The sequence below is a fragment of the Nansenia antarctica genome (genome assembly GCF_963989245.1).
Source record: "Nansenia antarctica genome assembly, chromosome: 8".
NCBI classification, from domain to species: domain Eukaryota; kingdom Metazoa; phylum Chordata; class Actinopteri; order Argentiniformes; family Microstomatidae; genus Nansenia; species Nansenia antarctica.
Window position 1 is genome coordinate 9,759,102 of NC_137678.1, and position 20,885 is coordinate 9,779,986.

The following is a 20,885-nucleotide window of genomic DNA, read 5'->3' on the forward strand; positions in this document are numbered from 1 at the left end:
CTGTAGACGGCATCTTGTTATGTCTGTAGACGGCATCTTGTTATGTCTGTAGACAGCATCTTGTTATGTCTGTAGACAACATCTTGTTATGTCTGTAGACGGCATCTTGTTATGTCTGTAGACGGCATCTTGTTATGTCTGTAGACGGCATCTTGTTATGTCTGTAGACAGCATCTTGTTATGTCTGTAGACGGCATCTTGTTATGTCTGTAGACGGCATCTTGTTATGTCTGTAGACGGCATCTTGTTATGTCTGTAGACGGCATCTTGTTATGTCTGTAGACAGCATCTTGTTATGTCTGTAGACGGCATCTTGTTATGTCTGTAGACGGCATCTTGTTATGTCTGTTGACAGCATCTTGTTATGTCTGTAGACAGCATCTTGTTATGTCTGTAGACAGCATCTTGTTATGTCTGTAGACAGCATCTTGTTATGTCTGTAGACAGCATCTTGTTATGTCTGTAGACAGCATCTTATGTCTGTAGACAGCATCTTATGTCTGTAGACAGCATCTTGTTATGTCTGTAGACGGCATCTTGTTATGTCTGTAGACAGCATCTTGTTATGTCTGTAGACGGCATCTTGTTATGTCTGTAGACAGCATCTTGTTATGTCTGTAGACAGCATCTTGTTATGTCTGTAGACAGCATCTTGTTATGTCTGTAGACAGCATCTTGTTATGTCTGTAGACGGCATCTTGTTATGTCTGTAGACAGCATCTTGTTATGTCTGTAGACGGCATCTTGTTATGTCTGTAGACAGCATCTTGTTATGTCTGTAGACGGCATCTTGTTATGTCTGTAGACGGCATCTTGTTATGTCTGTAGACAGCATCTTGTTATGTCTGTAGACAGCATCTTGTTATGTCTGTAGACAGCATCTTGTTATGTCTGTAGACGGCATCTTGTTATGTCTGTAGACGGCATCTTGTTATGTCTGTAGACAGCATCTTATGTCTGTAGACAGCATCTTATGTCTGTAGACAGCATCTTGTTATGTCTGTAGACAGCATCTTGTTATGTCTGTAGACAGCATCTTGTTATGTCTGTAGACAGCATCTTGTTATGTCTGTAGACAGCATCTTGTTATGTCTGTAGACAGCATCTTGTTATGTCTGTAGACAGCATCTTGTTATGTCTGTAGACGGCATCTTGTTATGTCTGTAGACAGCATCTTGTTATGTCTGTAGACGGCATCTTGTTATGTCTGTAGACAGCATCTTGTTATGTCTGTAGACGGCATCTTGTTATGTCTGTAGACGGTATCTTGTTATGTCTGTAGACGGCATCTTGTTATGTCTGTAGACGGCATCTTGTTATGTCTGTAGACGGCATCTTGTTATGTCTGTAGACGGCATCTTGTTATGTCTGTAGACAGCATCTTGTTATGTCTGTAGACAGCATCTTGTTATGTCTGTAGACAGCATCTTGTTATGTCTGTAGACGGCATCTTGTTATGTCTGTAGACAGCATCTTGTTATGTCTGTAGACGGCATCTTGTTATGTCTGTAGACGGCATCTTGTTATGTCTGTAGACAGCATCTTGTTATGTCTGTAGACAGCATCTTGTTATGTCTGTAGACGGCATCTTGTTATGTCTGTAGACGGCATCTTGTTATGTCTGTAGACGGCATCTTGTTATGTCTGTAGACGGCATCTTGTTATGTCTGTAGACGGCATCTTGTTATGTCTGTAGACGGCATCTTGTTATGTCTGTAGACAGCATCTTGTTATGTCTGTAGACGGCATCTTGTTATGTCTGTAGACAGCATCTTATGTCTGTTGACGGCATCTTGTTATGTCTGTAGACGGCATCTTGTTATGTCTGTAGACGGCATCTTGTTATGTCTGTTGACAGCATCTTGTTATGTCTGTAGACGGCATCTTGTTATGTCTGTAGACAGCATCTTATGTCTGTAGACGGCATCTTGTTATGTCTGTAGACAGCATCTTGTTATGTCTGTAGACGGCATCTTGTTATGTCTGTAGACAGCATCTTGTTATGTCTGTAGACGGCATCTTGTTATGTCTGTAGACGGCATCTTGTTATGTCTGTAGACGGCATCTTGTTATGTCTGTAGACGGCATCTTGTTATGTCTGTAGACGGCATCTTGTTATGTCTGTAGACGGCATCTTGTTATGTCTGTAGACGGCATCTTGTTATGTCTGTAGACGGCATCTTGTTATGTCTGTAGACAGCATCTTGTTATGTCTGTAGACGGCATCTTATGTCTGTAGACGGCATCTTGTTATGTCTGTAGACAGCATCTTGTTATGTCTGTAGACGGCATCTTGTTATGTCTGTAGACAGCATCTTGTTATGTCTGTAGACAGCATCTTGTTATGTCTGTAGACGGCATCTTGTTATGTCTGTAGACAGCATCTTGTTATGTCTGTAGACGGCATCTTGTTATGTCTGTAGACAGCATCTTGTTATGTCTGTAGACGGCATCTTGTTATGTCTGTAGACAGCATCTTGTTATGTCTGTAGACGGCATCTTGTTATGTCTGTAGACGGCATCTTGTTATGTCTGTAGACAGCATCTTGTTATGTCTGTAGACGTCATCTTGTTATGTCTGTAGACGGCATCTTGTTATGTCTGTAGACGGCATCTTGTTATGTCTGTAGACGGCATCTTGTTATGTCTGTAGACAGCATCTTGTTATGTCTGTAGACAGCATCTTGTTATGTCTGTAGACGGCATCTTGTTATGTCTGTAGACAGCATCTTGTTATGTCTGTAGACGGCATCTTGTTATGTCTGTAGACAGCATCTTATGTCTGTAGACAGCATCTTGTTATGTCTGTAGACGGCATCTTGTTATGTCTGTAGACGGCATCTTGTTATGTCTGTAGACGGCATCTTGTTATGTCTGTAGACAGCATCTTGTTATGTCTGTAGACAGCATCTTATGTCTGTAGACAGCATCTTGTTATGTCTGTAGACAGCATCTTGTTATGTCTGTAGACGGCATCTTGTTATGTCTGTAGACAGCATCTTGTTATGTCTGTAGACAGCATCTTGTTATGTCTGTAGACGGCATCTTGTTATGTCTGTAGACAGCATCTTGTTATGTCTGTAGACAGCATCTTGTTATGTCTGTAGACGGCATCTTGTTATGTCTGTAGACAGCATCTTGTTATGTCTGTAGACAGCATCTTGTTATGTCTGTAGACGGCATCTTGTTATGTCTGTAGACAGCATCTTGTTATGTCTGTAGACAGCATCTTGTTATGTCTGTAGACGGCATCTTATGTCTGTAGACGGCATCTTGTTATGTCTGTAGACAGCATCTTGTTATGTCTGTAGACGGCATCTTGTTATGTCTGTAGACAGCATCTTGTTATGTCTGTAGACGGCATCTTGTTATGTCTGTAGACGGCATCTTGTTATGTCTGTAGACAGCATCTTGTTATGTCTGTAGACGGCATCTTGTTATGTCTGTAGACAGCATCTTGTTATGTCTGTAGACGGCATCTTGTTATGTCTGTAGACAGCATCTTATGTCTGTAGACAGCATCTTATGTCTGTAGACAGCATCTTGTTATGTCTGTAGACGGCATCTTGTTATGTCTGTAGACGGCATCTTGTTATGTCTGTAGACGGCATCTTGTTATGTCTGTAGACGGCATCTTGTTATGTCTGTAGACGGCATCTTGTTATGTCTGTAGACGGCATCTTGTTATGTCTGTAGACGGCATCTTGTTATGTCTGTAGACGGCATCTTGTTATGTCTGTAGACGGCATCTTGTTATGTCTGTAGACAGCATCTTGTTATGTCTGTAGACAGCATCTTGTTATGTCTGTAGACGGCATCTTGTTATGTCTGTAGACGGCATCTTGTTATGTCTGTAGACAGCATCTTGTTATGTCTGTAGACGGCATCTTGTTATGTCTGTAGACAGCATCTTATGTCTGTTGACGGCATCTTGTTATGTCTGTAGACGGCATCTTGTTATGTCTGTAGACGGCATCTTGTTATGTCTGTTGACAGCATCTTGTTATGTCTGTAGACAGCATCTTGTTATGTCTGTAGACGGCATCTTGTTATGTCTGTTGACAGCATCTTGTTATGTCTGTAGACAGCATCTTGTTATGTCTGTAGACGGCATCTTGTTATGTCTGTAGACGGCATCTTGTTATGTCTGTAGACGGCATCTTGTTATGTCTGTAGACGGCATCTTGTTATGTCTGTAGACGGCATCTTGTTATGTCTGTAGACAGCATCTTATGTCTGTAGACGGCATCTTGTTATGTCTGTAGACGGCATCTTGTTATGTCTGTAGACGGCATCTTGTTATGTCTGTAGACGGCATCTTGTTATGTCTGTAGACGGCATCTTGTTATGTCTGTAGACGGCATCTTGTTATTTCTGTAGACAGCATCTTGTTATGTCTGTAGACGGCATCTTGTTATGTCTGTAGACAGCATCTTGTTATGTCTGTAGACGGCATCTTGTTATGTCTGTAGACAGCATCTTGTTATGTCTGTAGACGGCATCTTGTTATGTCTGTAGACAGCATCTTGTTATGTCTGTAGACGGCATCTTGTTATGTCTGTAGACGGCATCTTGTTATGTCTGTAGACGGCATCTTGTTATGTCTGTAGACAGCATCTTGTTATGTCTGTTGACAGCATCTTGTCATGTCTGTAGACGGCATCTTGTTATGTCTGTAGACGGCATCTTGTTATGTCTGTAGACAGCATCTTGTTATGTCTGTAGACGTCATCTTGTTATGTCTGTAGACAGCATCTTGTTATGTCTGTAGACAGCATCTTGTTATGTCTGTAGACAGCATCTTGTTATGTCTGTAGACGGCATCTTGTTATGTCTGTAGACGGCATCTTGTTATGTCTGTAGACGGCATCTTGTTATGTCTGTAGACGGCATCTTGTTATGTCTGTAGACGGCATCTTGTTATGTCTGTAGACGGCATCTTGTTATGTCTGTAGACGGCATCTTGTTATATCTGTAGACGGCATCTTGTTATGTCTGTAGATGGCATCTTGTTATATCTGTAGACGGCATCTTGTTATGTCTGTAGACAGCATCTTATGTCTGTAGACAGCATCTTGTTATGTCTGTAGACGGCATCTTGTTATGTCTGTAGACAGCATCTTGTTATGTCTGTAGACGGCATCTTGTTATGTCTGTAGACAGCATCTTATGTCTGTAGACAGCATCTTGTTATGTCTGTAGACGGCATCTTGTTATGTCTGTAGACGGCATCTTGTTATGTCTGTAGACGGCATCTTGTTATGTCTGTAGACGGCATCTTGTTATGTCTGTAGACGGCATCTTGTTATGTCTGTAGACGGCATCTTGTTATGTCTGTAGACGGCATCTTGTTATGTCTGTAGACGGCATCTTGTTATGTCTGTAGACGGCATCTTGTTATGTCTGTAGACGGCATCTTGTTATGTCTGTAGACGGCATCTTGTTATGTCTGTAGACGGCATCTTGTTATGTCTGTAGACAGCATCTTATGTCTGTAGACGGCATCTTGTTATGTCTGTAGACGGCATCTTGTTATGTCTGTAGACGGCATCTTGTTATGTCTGTAGACAGCATCTTGTTATGTCTGTAGACAGCATCTTATGTCTGTAGACAGCATCTTGTTATGTCTGTAGACAGCATCTTGTTATGTCTGTAGACGGCATCTTGTTATGTCTGTAGACGGCATCTTGTTATGTCTGTAGACGGCATCTTGTTATGTCTGTAGACGGCATCTTGTTATGTCTGTAGACAGCATCTTGTTATGTCTGTAGACGGCATCTTGTTATGTCTGTTGACGGCATCTTGTTATGTCTGTAGACGGCATCTTGTTATGTCTGTAGACGGCATCTTGTTATGTCTGTAGACAGCATCTTGTTATGTCTGTAGACGGCATCTTGTTATGTCTGTAGACGGCATCTTGTTATGTCTGTAGACATCATCTTGTTATGTCTGTAGACAGCATCTTGTTATGTCTGTAGACAGCATCTTGTTATGTCTGTAGACAGCATCTTGTTATGTCTGTAGACGGCATCTTGTTATGTCTGTAGACAGCATCTTGTTATGTCTGTAGACAGCATCTTGTTATGTCTGTAGACGGCATCTTGTTATGTCTGTAGACAGCATCTTGTTATGTCTGTAGACAGCATCTTGTTATGTCTGTTGACGGCATCTTGTTATGTCTGTAGACAGCATCTTGTTATGTCTGTAGACAGCATCTTGTTATGTCTGTAGACAGCATCTCTGGTCTATGCAGTGATAAGAGACATCCAGAACCCCCAGTGTGATCTAATATGAAACAAGATGAAACAAGAATGTTTAACCTGGCTTCATCCAGGGTTCAGATTTCTGTTCCTGAATGTTATGCATATTTAATTATCATGCCTCATTTGCATATTTAAACATAACATTTCAGAAAACAGCAAAAAAGGGAAGGCAAGGCAAGTTTATTGGTATAGCACATTTCATATTCAAAGTGCTTTACATACAGCATAAAAAATACAGCAAGAGAAGCATAGTAAGAAAATAAAAAATGACAAGAATAGATCAAATAGAATTAAATAGATAAACAAAATAATAGACAATTAAAAAAAGACATTGATTTGAAGTGTTTGTGTTTAATCATAACTGCTGCAAAACATTAGGTTTTTAGCTTAGATTTAAATATTTGTAGGGTTTGGGCCGGTTTGATTTCTTCAGGGAGTTTGTTCCAGGAGCATGCGGCAGGGTGAAAGCTGCTTGGATGCGAGTGTCATCGGGATAGTTTTGGTAGGATCTAAACCAGTTTAGGGCCGTGCCAGAAAGTCCTACCCAGGGGTTTAGTCTATCTATTGGTCTATAGAATGTTGTGGTCTACAGTGTCAAAGGCAGCGCTAAGATCGAGTAGTACCAAAGCTGAGAGTCGGTGTTTACACAAATGTCATTAAGGACCTTAATAAGGGCCGTTTCAGTGCTATGTAGGGGGCGAAAGCCTGATTGAAAGTCATTGAAGAGATTATTTAGTGAGTCAAATAATTGCTAAGTTGTTCATGGGCAACCATTTCAATTATTTTTCCTGTACAGGAAAGATTTGATATGGGTCTGTAGTGGTTCAGTACATGTTTAGTAGAGGCTTGGTAACATGGCTTCAGGGGACACCCCTGATGAAAGGGAAGTGTAGATTCTAAGTATTAGTTCACCTGCCATGCAGTTAAATATGTTTTAAAAAGTTTATTGGCAGGACATCAAGGCATGACATGATTTTATTTAGAGTCTTGTAGTCGATGGTGTTAAATTGTGACATAGTTGTTATGTCAGCCCTATTTGGGGCCGTTAATGGAGACATGTTGTTCATGCCTGACACAGAAGGCCTAATGCCTTGTCTAATGGCTTCTAATTTATTGTTGAAAAAGGATGCAAGCTCACTGTATTTACTAGTTGTGTGAAATTCCTGAGCAATAGGTGTTGGGGAATTTGTTAGTCTGTCAACAGTTTTGAAAAAGATGCAGGCGTTATTGATATTATTGTTCATGATCTTAGAGAAAAATTATTGTCTGGCACTTCTTATAAAAGTTACAGTTTTGAAGATTCTTGGACTTGAAGGTTTGTTTTTCTCCATCTGCGCTCTGCTTTACGACATTCTCTTTTCTGGGTCTTTACGGATGGGGCAGTTCTCCAGGGAGCTTTTTGTTTACCAGAGATGGATTTGGATCTAATGGGTTGTAGAATCTTCTTGTCGGTAATTTGATGTTATGGATCGATCTATTGAGGATTTCGTGATCTTAAATGCGTTGTCATCTCATAGATTAGGTGCGCAGCATACACGATTGACAAGAAAATAGAATGTTCAACACGGGTCGGAATCTCTGTACTTGATTTATTAAGACAGTCAGCGAATGGTTCATCAGCACGGTAACCAGCATCCGGCATTCCACGACCATTCCACGACATTCAACGAACTCAACGACATCATTATGACATACAGACAGGCTTAAATACTATTGACCACCCCAGGGTTTCCGTTAGAAAAAATTGCCGCCGGACATCGTGTCCGGGAAGATTTCGATTTACCGGACAAACGTGATATATTCCGGTCATCATATTAAGCTGGGATACGTATATAAAGAAATACCACAATGTCTAGATGTATAACATTTTATTGAACAGTGCAAGCATGTAGGCTTCTGGCGTGACATCGTACCCCTAACGTTCTTAGGGCTTGTTTGAAAAGCTTAGACTGAAAGTTAGTGCCCTGGTCAGATTGTATAACAAGAGGAAGACCGAATGTGGAAAAAAACGTTGTTAAAGCTTTCACCACTGAGCTGGCTGATATGTTACACAACGGAACAGCTTCGGGAAAACGAGTAGCAGCGCACATAATAGTGAGCAAATACTGACTTCCACTTTTAGTCCTAGGCAAAGGTCCAACACAATCAATTATTACACGTTCAAATGGCTCCCCTATAGCAGGAATGGGATGCAATGGTGCGGGTGGAATGGATTGATTAGGCTTACCCGCCATCTGACAAGTATGGCAACAGCGGCAGTGCTTGGCAACATCCGCCTTCAGTCCGGGCCAAAATAAATGTTTCAATATCAGCTGATAAGTTTTAGTTATACCTAAATGTCCTGACCACTGGCTCTCATGTGCTACAGATAACACCTGTTGTCTATAACCCACAGGCACAACCACTTGTTTTACAGTATTCCACTCACAACCATTTGCATTAGGAGGAGACCATTTACGCATTAATATCCCATCGTTAAGGAAATAAACTACGTTGCCCCCTATTTCAGATTCCTCACTAGCTGCATGTAAAAAACATTTGTTTAATGACTGATCAGCTACTTGAGCGACACACAATCGCTCGCCGGTTACAGGCAGAGATAGGCTGTCAGCGGATGGTATGGTAGGACTCGGGGAGGATGGTAACTCTACCACTTTCTCCCTGGGAGAAGCTGAAACAATCGGGTTCTCATCCCTTTCAGAAAAGGCTTGCATAATCACACTATCACAGAGAGAAACATCGCTATCCTCCTCTCTGCCTCGACTCGATTGTGCACGAGTTATAGCGCACACCGGAAACAACCGCTGTTTCGCATAGGCAGCCTACACATTAGGAGTCATCATCATGCCGGTGTCAAATCATATCATAATAAAAGAAATACATAGCCTATATATTCGTCTTTTTTAAAATAGAAGGAATCAGAATGTGAACTTTAGCGAATTGTATTCAAATTGTGCTTAGAGGGAATTATTTTCACCGGACATTTATGTCCGACGAGTTTTCAATTTGTCGGACTTCAACAAATTTTACCGGACAAAGACCGGTAATTACCGGTTAACGGAAACCCTGGACCACCCTCTGTCTGTGCCCTGGCGCCTAACCCCCAAGGTCTTTAAGATAACAACCTCTCGATGTCTGTATATTGTGGCGTTATTGCTACCCCTGAAGAGCAGGCTGACCTGGAAGGAACAGAATGTGTGTGTCTGAGTGACCTGAGAATAGAGTATGTGTGTGTGTGTGTGTGTGTGTGTGTGTGTGTGTGTGTGTGTGTGTGTGTGTGTGTGTGTGTGTGTGTGTGTGTGTGTGTGTGTGGGTCTGTGTCATGTGTGTGTCTGACAGACAGAAGCATAAATGTTGCTAAGATCTAACAGTCCCCCCTAAATTCTAAACAACACGTTACAGAATTTTAAAGATCAATGTATAATCAATAATAATCAAACATATATGAGGAACCTACAAGTTTTTCAGCCAGGCCCCATTGTATACTGGCCTGGCTGAAAACAGACGAATCAGCTCCTGCAAAGCACTCAAGGCCGAGATGTCCCTGGTTTCAGATAAGCTTTTAGCAAAACATAACTGGTGACAATTCTGATTCTGTACTGACACACAGAGCATTTTAGGAAGAAATACACCTACATCTTAACCATCCTTACACTTATAAGAAAATCAGCCATAAATCATGCGGGAGAAAAGTCCCCCCTCGGTTCCTCCGCTAGTCAGGGTCCGGTTGATTGAGTACCGACCCCCTCCCTGGAACTCTAACGGTCATCCATGGTCAAGGATGTAGAAACACAGGTGGTGTTCAAATCTCTACAGAGACCTCCCTGTCTCGTTATCGCCAAATGCACCGGCTAGTTTCTCACCTCCTTGACCATCAGTTCGACCCCTACATTACTACTAATTTAGACAAAACCTTACTGTTCTGTTCCCTTAATTGACCCTCCTCGAGAGTAGAATAGATCTCTCCTGCTAGATGATAGTTACTCCAATAACACTACCAAAACAAGTAATTTGTTTTTAGAAAAGTATTTTTCAACTGCCTGATTAGTAGACATTGGTCAAAGGCCACAGCCTACCCTGTCTAATCTTTAATGCATACACTTTTACTGTAAAAAAAGGGATTAGCAATCTCATAACCATATTGTTTACATCCTATTAACCTACACCACATTCCCATTCACCAGAGTCACCTAGGGAAGAAAGGTTAATCTTAAAAAAAAATGGTCCACAGTCCAATATTCCCAATGTTCGATACTCAGTCTTTAATCTTTCGAAGAGAGGTGGATCTCCCCCTTCCTCCTGTAGACTCGTCTCGGCTCTCCCTGTAGACTTGTCTCGGCTCTCCCTGTAGACTCGTCTCAGCTCTCCCTGTAGACTCGTCTCGGCTCTCCCTGATTATGTCCTCTGCTGGGCCGTGTGAGAACAGGAGGCCTGGTTGTTCTCCCCCCCCCCCCCCCCCCCCCCCTGGTTTCATCGGCCGCACTCTTCCAGCTCCAATCAGATTGTTGTCTGGAACACAGGACACAAACCAACCAAGCAGTATCTTCGAAAATTCAAACACCACTGTATTCTTTCTCAAAACATATTTTTGTTCAACGCTGCTATTTTTCTATTTTTCTCCTTCCCATTGAAACCTAATCATTTACATTTAACTCTAACTTTTAGGCAAAACTCTTATAACCTCCACCATTTCTGTTATAACCTCCCCCCTGGTTTCAACACTCATATCTTTCCCTGCAGACACACCTGTAGGTATGGTACAGTGGGGGGCATATTGAGACATCAGCTGTGATTTCCCAAAATGTCATCTTCACCCCGAATAGGCCCCCACACTCTAAACAGTGTAGATCTGTAGTTCGAAGGCTCTGCACCAGTGACCCATGCCATTATTGTCCCTCCTTTGGAGTGTTGAAACCCAATACTTTACAATTTCCCCAGAAGCAATTGTCAAATTGAGATACTGAGATGCAACGATCAAATTTGTAAGACAATGCCATCAAAAGTTCTACTTTTTAGTTCCATTTAACTTCAATTACACCAGATGCACATTTTAGTCACACTCTCGATTATTCCTGCAGGACCTGTGTGTGGTTCTGTGTCATGTGTGTGTCTGACAGACAGAAGCATAAATGTTGCTAAGATCTAACAGTGGGTGCAATATCATCAATGGTTTTTGTGTCGTGTAGAAGGTCATTTACTGAGGTTGAAATAGACGTTTTTTGGGGGGCTAGGGAAAAGGCCTCTATGAACAGTGCATTGGTGTTTCCATTATGTGTCGTTTGGAAATAGTTTCAGACATAGTTTGAATAAGGCAAGGCAAGTTTATTTGTATAGCACATTTCATACAACAGGGGCAATTCAAAGTGCTTTGAATTAGATACGTCGAAGAATATGCAAAAATGGTCAGATAGGGCAATGTCAGTTACAACAACATTTGAAATATCTAGGCCTTTGGTGATGATAAGGTCCAGAGTGTGACCTTGATTATGAGTCGGGAGTTTCACATGTTGTTGAAGTTCAAAAACATCTAAAAGGGCAGAGAGTTCTTTGGCTCTGGTGTCCTCTGAGTTATCTACATGAACATTGAAATCATCCGGTAATGTTTCAACCGTTAAATTCAGTAGTAATGATGGAGAGAAGCTCTGTAAGTTCATTGAAAAAGATAGTAGTATTGGGATGGTCTGTATAAATTATGAAGAGGGGGGCATTTAAAAACAACTGAAAGATATTCGAATGATAAAAATTCTCCAAACGATGTCTGTAAAACTGTCTCTGAAAAGGGAGGCGATTCCACCTTCTTTCTTATGGAATCTTACAACATCTTAGGTTTTAAAATTGGCGGCTGACTCAATAAGAATTGGTGCCTTGTTATCTTTGTCCAGCCAAGTTTCAGTTATGAATAAAACGTCTAGTTCATAGGAGCTAATCAAGTTGTTGATTAAAAGAGACTTATTATCTGAAGATCTAGCATTGAAAAGAGCTAGCTTGAGTTGTTTTGTGTTTTGCCTCTGTGTCGGGTTATGAGTGACAGGATACAGAGATTAGATTTGAAGGAGGCGGGTGTGGCCCTCCTTAGACCCGCTAGCGTAATGATTCTCCAGCGCCACAAGTCTGTGTAGGCTGTCTTCCAACAAGCCTGTTTAGGCTGTCTTCTAACAAGCCTGTTTAGGCTGTCTTCTAACAAGTCTGTTTCGGCTGTCTTCTAACAAGTCTGTGTAGGCCGTCTTCCAACAAGTCTTCTGTGTTGGCTGTCTTCCAATAAATGGATTCTCTGTGAGAAGCCCACTCAGGTCAAACACGTATAGCAACTGGACAATTTTGCAGGACCGTCTGGAATCAGCGTCTCCGTGTAGGTCTGGAAGAGGAATCACTGTTTACTGTTCAGTGAGATATAAGAGTAGGGAATAACAAAAAAGAAAGATTAGAAGACATAAAAGTAGGGAATACAAAATAGCAGAAAGCTAGAGAACTAAAGAAAAGAAAGGCGGAGCGTTGAACAAGAAACACGTCTTCCGTCCTCGAGCAGAACAGAGACAGAGCAAAAAATAATTGTCTTACTGTAAGTAATTAACTGGGGAAGTTTCATGGTGATATATATATATATATATATATATATATATATATATATATATATTAGTTAAAATGTTTACCCTATTCGCCTGCCGTGTCTTAAACTGAAATATGTCTAGAAAAGATTGGGTTTGTGTTACAATATAAAGTGAACTTGACAAGTAGAGCTGGAACCTTTCTAATTTTTATTATGGTCAGCTGACTAGCCCTGGTGTTATAGCTTTGTGGTGTCACCTCTGGTCTCTCTAGATATGGCTTCCTCCAGCAGTCTCCTGTCTGAGGAGCAGTTCCTGTGTTCTGTCTGTCTGGATGTGTTCACTGACCCTGTCTCTACTTCATGTGGACACACTTTCTGCATGTTCTGTATCAAAGGATACTGGGACACCAGTGAATTGTGCCAATGTCCATTGTGTAAGGAAACGTTCTATAGAAGACCTGAGCTTCGTGTCAACACAGCATTTAGGGACGTTGTAGAGAAATTCAAGAAAACGAGAGTGAGGGCTGAAGATGGGTCCCTTGCCAAACCTGGACAAGTGCCTTGTGACATCTGCACTGGGACGAAGCTCAAGGCTCTGAAGTCCTGCCTGGTGTGTCTGACCTCTTACTGTGAGACTCACCTGGAGCCTCATCAGAGAGTCGCAGCCTTAAAGATACACAAGCTGATCGACCCTGTGGAGAACCTGGAAGACAGGATGTGTAAGAAACACGAGAGACCCCTGGAGCTGTTCTGTAGGACTGACCAGACATGTGTGTGTCAGTTCTGCACTGAGACAGACCACAAGACCCATGAGACCATCCCTCTGGAGGAAGAGTGTGGAGAGAGGGTGGCTCAGCTGGAGAAGACAGAGTCAGATGTTCAGCAGATTATCCAGGAGCGACTGCAGAAGGTCAGGAAGATCAAACACTTGCAGCAGCTCAACAACAGAGATGCAGAGAGAGAGTTAGAAGACAGTGTCCAGATCTATACTGCTCTGGTGCTCTCCATTGAGAGAAGCCATGCTGAGCTCATTGATGGGATCCAGCGGAAGCAGAAAGCAGCAGAGAGGCGGGCTGAAGGGCTGATTAAAGAGCTGGAGCAGGAAATCACTGAGCTAAAGAGGAGAAGCACTGAGCTGGAGCAGCTCTCACACACTGAGGACCACCTCCACCTCCTCCAGAGCTTCCCATCCCTGTCCACCCCTCCACACACCAAGGACTGGTCTGAGATCAGTTGTGCTGTGCATAGCAGACTGGATGGTGTACTCCATGTATTAACTCTCTCTCTCTCCCCTCCCCCCTCTCCCCCAGGTGGTCCTGCTGCTGTGCATAGCAGACTGGATGGTGTACTCCATGTGGCGGGGGGGTAAGGACCCAGACAGCTTCTCCATCCCGTACCTGACGGCCCTGGGTGACCTGCTGGGCACGGCCCTCCTCGCCCTCAGCTTCCACTTCCTGTTCGCCATCGGAGACCAGGACAGCGACGTGGGGGACTGAGGGGGGGAGGGGGGAGGGGGAGGAGGGCTGGGCACAGCGCTCCTCGCCCTCAGCTTCCACTTCCTGTTCGCCATCGGAGACCAGGACAGTGTTGTGGGGGACTGAGGGAGGGGAGGGGAGGGGGGAGGAGGAGGAGGAGGGGGGGGGGGAACCGGGAGGGGGTGGGAGGGGGTGGGAGGGAGGGGATTGGGGGGGAGGAGGAGACCAGGACAGCGATGTGGGAGACTGAGGTGACCCCTGACCTCTGAGGGGGGTGGGGGGGGGGGGGGGGGGGGGTCATACCTGTGTCTCTACCCCTGACTCCCCCCACGCCCCCCTCCTCCCTCTACTTATGCCTTGTCGCTGTTTGTCGCTGTTAATAGCCTCGCTCAGCTATTGGTCGCCGGAACATTCTGCTGCTTTCCTATTGGACAGAGCAGCACAGAGCTGATTTCCTATTGGACAGAGCAGCACAGAGCTGATTTCCTATTGGACAGAGCAGCACTTGTCAGGATGCTGATTGGACCAGATGAGGCTACCAATGAGAAGCTTTCCTGCAGCTTTTTTTTCTTCTTTTTATTTCTTCTAACGAACAACCAATGGCGCTGTGGCCTGCAGTCACATGTTTCCTACATTGCTCTTATACTTGAGATTTGACCCTGGTTACCATAGCAACCTAGACAAACTCTCTCCCGGTCCCCATAGCAACACAGACACTCTCTCTTGGTCCCCATAGGAACACAGACACACTCTCCTGGTCCCCATAGCAACACAGACACTCTCTCCTAGTCCCCATAGCAACACAGACACTCTCCTGGTCCCCATAGCAACACAGACACTCTCTTCTGGTTCCCATAGCAACACAGACACTCTCTTCTGGTTCCCATAGCAAGCAACTCAGACTTCTGTCTCTCTCTCTCTCTCTCTCCTGTCCTCTCTCTCTCTCCCTCTCTCACCCCATCTCTCTCTCTCTCTATCTCACCCTCTCTCTCTCTCTCCCTCCCTCTATCTCACTCTCTATCTCTCTCTCTCTCTATCTCTCTCTCTCTCTCTATCTCCCCCTCAGACTAGGTACGTTGATGGTATGATGCAGTCTGGACCAACAGGTTGTTGTGATCTGACAGTGAACCTTGACACGCTACGATCACACGCTGTTTACATGTGTGCACAGTGATTCTCCACTGTCATCCAATGAAATGTGCCTCTGACGATTCACTGGTTAACACAGTGTTATTACAAGGTGTTATTACAAGGTGTTATTCCATATGATGCCATATTTGTTTTCACGTTATATTTTTTGTTTTTTTTGTTTTTTGTTTTTTCTCTTTCTACCTAGCTATAATTATGTGCTATTAAAGATTTTTTGTTCTGCGTTTTATACTCACAATCTGTTTCCGAGGCGATGAGTTGCCGTCTGTTTGTCAACATGGCTGTTGTGACTCACGCTTATGTTTTAATAAATATCCAGAGGTTTCCATCTGCCTACAGATTTATTTATTTTTTTAACACAAGTGAACATGTTTTTAGGGCATTTTTGCTTCATTGGGATAGAGACAGTAGTGATTGACAGGAAGGATGGGTGAGAGAGGAGGAATGACAGGAAGGATGGGTGAGAGAGAGGAGGGATGACAGGAAGGATGGGTGAGAGAGAGGAGGGACTATCCACCTATACCAAGTGTGTTATAACTATACCAGGTGTATTATTATAACTATACCAGGTGTATTATTACATATATACCAGGTGTATTATTATAACTATACCAGGTGTGTTATTATAACTTCAGCTCAGTGTAAAGACAGGAACTCTGTTCTGCACCTTTAAGAGCAGCAGTGTGGTGGACACACAGCACAGCAGAGTTGTGGAAGGTGTGGCCTTGTGATGTCACTGTCCTTAAGTGACACTAAAGTGGAGAGGATGATAAGTCAGGCACGGGAGCAAACTCGCTGTTTCTTCAGCAATCTCTATAAAGATACGTAGTTAGTGTCAGCATACAGCAGACCCACTCAGGTGAGTAGATCAGACCTGTATATTTGAAAGTAGACTTTAGCCTGATCAAAGCTTTACCTGTATTCATCATCTGTGTTCATTAAGAAAACAGCTTGTACTACTTTTGGATAATGTCGCTTTTTAAATAAAAAATAAGTGTTAACATTGTAAGATGTTTTTTTAGGTTTTTTTAACTGAAATATTTATAGAAAAGATTGGGTTTGTGTTACCAGCGGTAAAGCTGAATCTTTTCTCAGTGTTATTATGGTCAGCTGACTAGCTCTTGTGTAATACCTTTATGGTGTCACCTTTGGTCTCTCTAATTTGTGATAGTTTATTTTTAGACAGTTCAGCATGTAAAACTTCTTGATTTGGTTGAAGGACTATTTCTATGTGATATATTTTAATTTTATAATTATTTATCGCTGTATAATCTCATAAGAGTCTTGACAGCTCCGTAGATGAAACTATCGAGATCTGATTTATTCCAGAAAATGCTTCATTGTGTCACCTCTGGTCTCTCTAGATATGGCTTCCTCCAGCAGTCTCCTGTCTGAGGAGCAGTTCCTGTGTTCTGTCTGTCTGGATGTGTTCACTGACCCTGTCTCTACTCCATGTGGACACAGCTTCTGCATGGCCTGTATCAGAAAGTACTGGGACAGTAATGACCTGTGTCAGTGTCCAATGTGTAAAAAAGCATTTGATAAGAGACCAGATCTCTTTGTCAATACTTTCATCTCTGAGATGGCCGCTCAGTTTAGGAAGTCAGTTGAAGTGAAGGCAACCAGCAGCCCAGCCCCAGACACACCTGTCAAACCTAGAGAAGTGTCCTGTGACATCTGCACTGGGACGAAGCTCAAGGCTCTGAAGTCCTGCCTGGTGTGTCTGACCTCTTACTGTGAGACTCACCTGGAGCCTCATCAGAGAGTTGCAGCCTTAAAGAGACACAAGCTGATCGACCCTGTGGAGAACCTGGAAGACAGGATGTGTAAGAAGCACGAGAGACCCCTGGAGCTGTTCTGTAGATCTGACCAGACGTGTGTGTGTCAGTTCTGCACTGAGACAGTCCACAAGACCCATGACACCGTCCCCATAGAGGAGGAGTATGGAGAGAGGAAGGCTCAGCTGGGGAAGACAGAGGCAGATGATCAGCAGATGATCCAGGAGCGACTGCAGAAGGTTAAGAAGATCAAACACTCAGTAGATCTTAGTAAGAAAGATGCAGGGAAGGAGAAAGCAGACAGCGTACAGGTCTTCACTGCTCTGGTGGACTCCATGAAGAGAAGCCAGGCTGAGCTCCTTGACGTGATCGAGGAGAAGCAGAAAGCAGCAGAGATGCGGGCTGAAGGGCTGATTAAAGAGCTGGAGCAGGAAATCACTGAGCTAAAGAGGAGAAGCACTGAGCTGGAGCAGCTCTCACACACTGAGGACCACCTCCACCTCCTCCAGAGCTTCCCATCCCTGTCCACCCCCCTCCACACACCAAGGACTGGTCTGAGGTCAGTGTTCACAGTGATCTGAATGTTGAGTCTGTGAGGAGAGTTCTGTCTGAGCTGGAGGAGACACTGAATACAGAGATGGAGAAGCTGCCTGAAGTCAAGCTGAAGAGAAGTCAGCAGTATGCAGTGGACGTGACTCTGGACCCTGCTACAGCATATCCCTATCTCATTCTGTCTGAGGATGGGAAACAAGTTAGAGACGGAGACACAAGAAAGAGTCTCCATGATAATGCAGAGAGGTTTTCCTTGTGTGTCTGTGTTTTAGGAAAGGAGTGTTTCTCCTCAGGGAGGTTTTACTATGAAGTGGAGGTGAAGGAGAAGACTGGCTGGGCTGTAGGAGTGGCCAGAGAGTCCATCAACAGGAAGGGGGGTATCACACTGAATCCTAAGAATGGATACTGGACTGTAAGGTTGATGAATGGAAATGAGTACTGGGCAGCTGCTGTCCCCCTGTCCCTGAGAGAGAAGCCCCAGAAGGTGGGGGTGTTTGTGGATCAGGTCTCTGATCTACTTTTTCACTGGCTGCACCTTCACTGAGAAACTCTATCCATTCTTTTACCCTGGTAATAATGATGGTGGTAAAAACTCTGCCCCTCTGATCATCTCACCTGTCAATCACACAGGCAGATTTGTTCCCTTTAACTCTGACCGAGCAGTAAAATAAGCACCTTTAGAAGTATCTTTCTGTTGTCACTCATTAGGGAAGATTATGGTATATTTCCCCACACAGAGTCATTTCTGATCTGGTTATCGTGTGTTATATAATTTGTGCTATCAGTGTATCTGCTAGAGATGGTGAATATGCAGCAACAGAGTCAGATACAGCCCAGCCTCTCCAGCCAAGAAGATATGACTCTATATAAATTAGGTTGTTCAAATTATTATAAATCAGAATACTGTATTTTTGTTATTAGCTAGTTATTAATGTAATATATGTAGGCCTATATGTTATTATATGTATTTTGGGGATTTTCAGTGGAATGAATACTGGGTGTGTACAATTACTAATACTGGAGAGGATGTTCAGATTAAATTCCCTTGGGTCGGTCAAATCCAATGATCATTGTCCAATCATTAAATGCTACAATTGAACTTTAGCAAACTCAGTGCCTTCCTTTAAATCAATTCTCAAAACTGACTTTTACACAAAGGCTTTCTTTTTTTTCTTTTTTTTACTAGAAAGTCTGTTGGTAGTCATCACTTTTATTAGTTTTCCTACTACTACATAGTACACAGTATTGTTATTGGTGGTTTACTTCTTATTATTTTTTCCTGGCTTTGGTCAAATAGCTCAAAAAGTCCCTGACCAAAAATGCTATGAATTTGCATGCTACAACTAGAGAGCATCAGTAACTATGGCAGAAAGAATGACCATGATTAGACCATAGGTGGCCAAAAGTAAATAATTAACTTCAGAATGCTGGCGTTTCCACTCTGTTGGATGAAAATGTATGAAACTTGGTACATATGTGTCTTTCCTCATGGGGAACATATTTGCCTCAAGAACCCATAAAGTCCGCCATGATGGATTTTTCTGCAGGTGGAAAATCAGGCCAAACTTATAAAACTTCACTTAAAATCAACTGTAAGTCAGATTAGTCCGAAATTGTATATGAACATGCGCGGTGCACGTCTCTCTAGAGCAGTGGTTCTCAACCTTTTTTGGGCCAGCGCCCCCCTGTCCATTATCCAGGTCTCTTACCGCCCCCCATAAAAAAGTAGGCTTATTTTCTCCCCTGAATATTAATGTTGACTAATATTCTGTGTTATATCATTTAAAAAGCATGTCACTGAATGCCAAATAATAAATTGGATTTAACTGGGCAGTTGGAATATCATTATCATTAGTCATCAGAGAGCAGAAAAGCCATGTGAATGTGAATACAAATTATGTTTATGAGTGTTAAACAAACTCAGACAAGAGAATACAAACAGAATACAGACAGACGCTACGGAACAGCAGCAATTGCACACGTCTGGTGCAGAACAAACAGTAGGCTACAAAACTGTACATTACAACTAACATTGTTCGTTTTTTAAGTGTGCTGGTGTGACATTTCGCCAAATTGCACGGGGGGGGGGATTAGTGTGAGCCCTGCGCTTGGTGGTTCTCCGCCAGTTTCTTCACTGCGGGTTGCAGAGAAGTTAGTTTCAGTCGCAGTGCACCTGAGGCCGTCAAGTTGAAGCGATTGCGGTACTTGGACTGCATGTGGAGGACCTGGCTGAATCCCTGCTCCACCAGGTATGTGGTTGGGAAAGCCAGAAGAAGCAGCCTCACTTTCTCCCACAGAGCCGGGTAACGCTCAGAGTACTTGACCCACATGTTGCCCCAGCCAGAGGTGCGGAAAATAGCCTGGGCCTCATCGTCACTCTGGATGTCGATGAGATGCTCCTGGATTGCTTGCTCGCATTCCGCCACGTCCGCCTGAAAGGGTTGCACCACCCAGATGGGAACATCAAGGTCCAAAAGATCCCTGAAGCGGATCTTCAAGTCAGCATTCACCATCCTCAGGTGCTCTGTGTAAATGAGGAGGCGCTCATCGGTAAGAGCCTCAGACACCTGCAATGAGCATAACCAGGAAATTGTTATCTGTGCAGAATGTTACTATCTGATTTTGAACTGGTTATTTGATTGCTAATTAGTTAACTAATTGATGTTTCTTAAAGTTTATACTCATAATACATAAGAACACAGAACACAAGTTATTTATACTAACCAGGAACACAAATATAGTTTTGCATAGAGTAGCCTACATTTATTACATGTATTATTTATTATTATCATAATTTAGTAGCCTAGGCTAGATTACCTTGGTCAACAGCGGGAAATGAGCAAACTGTCTCCTGCCTATGCTCTGCCTGTATAGATCCAGCCTGGAGGTGAGACTCTGGATGACCGCCTTGCTCTGGACCAGAGTAACTCCTTTTCCTTGGAGCTTCAGTGTGACTTCATTCATTTTTCCAAAGAAGTCTGCGAGGTACATGATGTCGCAGCGGCTGGATGACACCTGTTCCCCAAGAGCTGCATCCACCTCCTCCAGGAACTCCACGATGCTGTCAAACAGCTCACAAAAGCGAGCAAGGCAGTTTCCTTTTGAGAGCCAGCGGACCTCA

The 20,885-nt window shown here is 43.2% G+C and overlaps 2 protein-coding genes and 1 pseudogene across 3 annotated transcripts in view; all 3 read left to right on the plus strand.

The window, feature by feature from the left end:
- Positions 1–14,306, plus strand: part of slc41a2b (solute carrier family 41 member 2b) — a gene marked incomplete at both ends in the record, with an annotated part of 43,930 nt that extends 29,624 nt beyond the window's left edge. Inside the window, one exon of the mRNA XM_080537821.1 lies at positions 14,121–14,306. Coding sequence (XP_080393947.1) covers positions 14,121–14,306 — 186 coding nt within the window. The remainder of the gene's footprint in view (positions 1–14,120) is intronic.
- On the plus strand, positions 13,085–14,087 carry LOC308163460 (E3 ubiquitin/ISG15 ligase TRIM25-like; the record flags this gene model as incomplete). The annotated part of the gene is made up of 2 exons (XM_080537647.1): positions 13,085–13,878; positions 14,027–14,087. The coding sequence occupies 2 exons, from the start codon at positions 13,085–13,087 to the stop codon at positions 14,085–14,087; spliced, it is 855 nt and encodes a 284-aa protein (XP_080393773.1).
- A 2,494-nt stretch (positions 14,307–16,800) lies between the features above and the next one.
- On the plus strand, positions 16,801–18,435 carry LOC308163828 (E3 ubiquitin-protein ligase TRIM21-like; annotated as a pseudogene). Its single transcript has one exon. The product of its transcript is annotated as an E3 ubiquitin-protein ligase TRIM21-like (transcript).
- Positions 18,436–20,885: the final 2,450 nt, after the last annotated feature.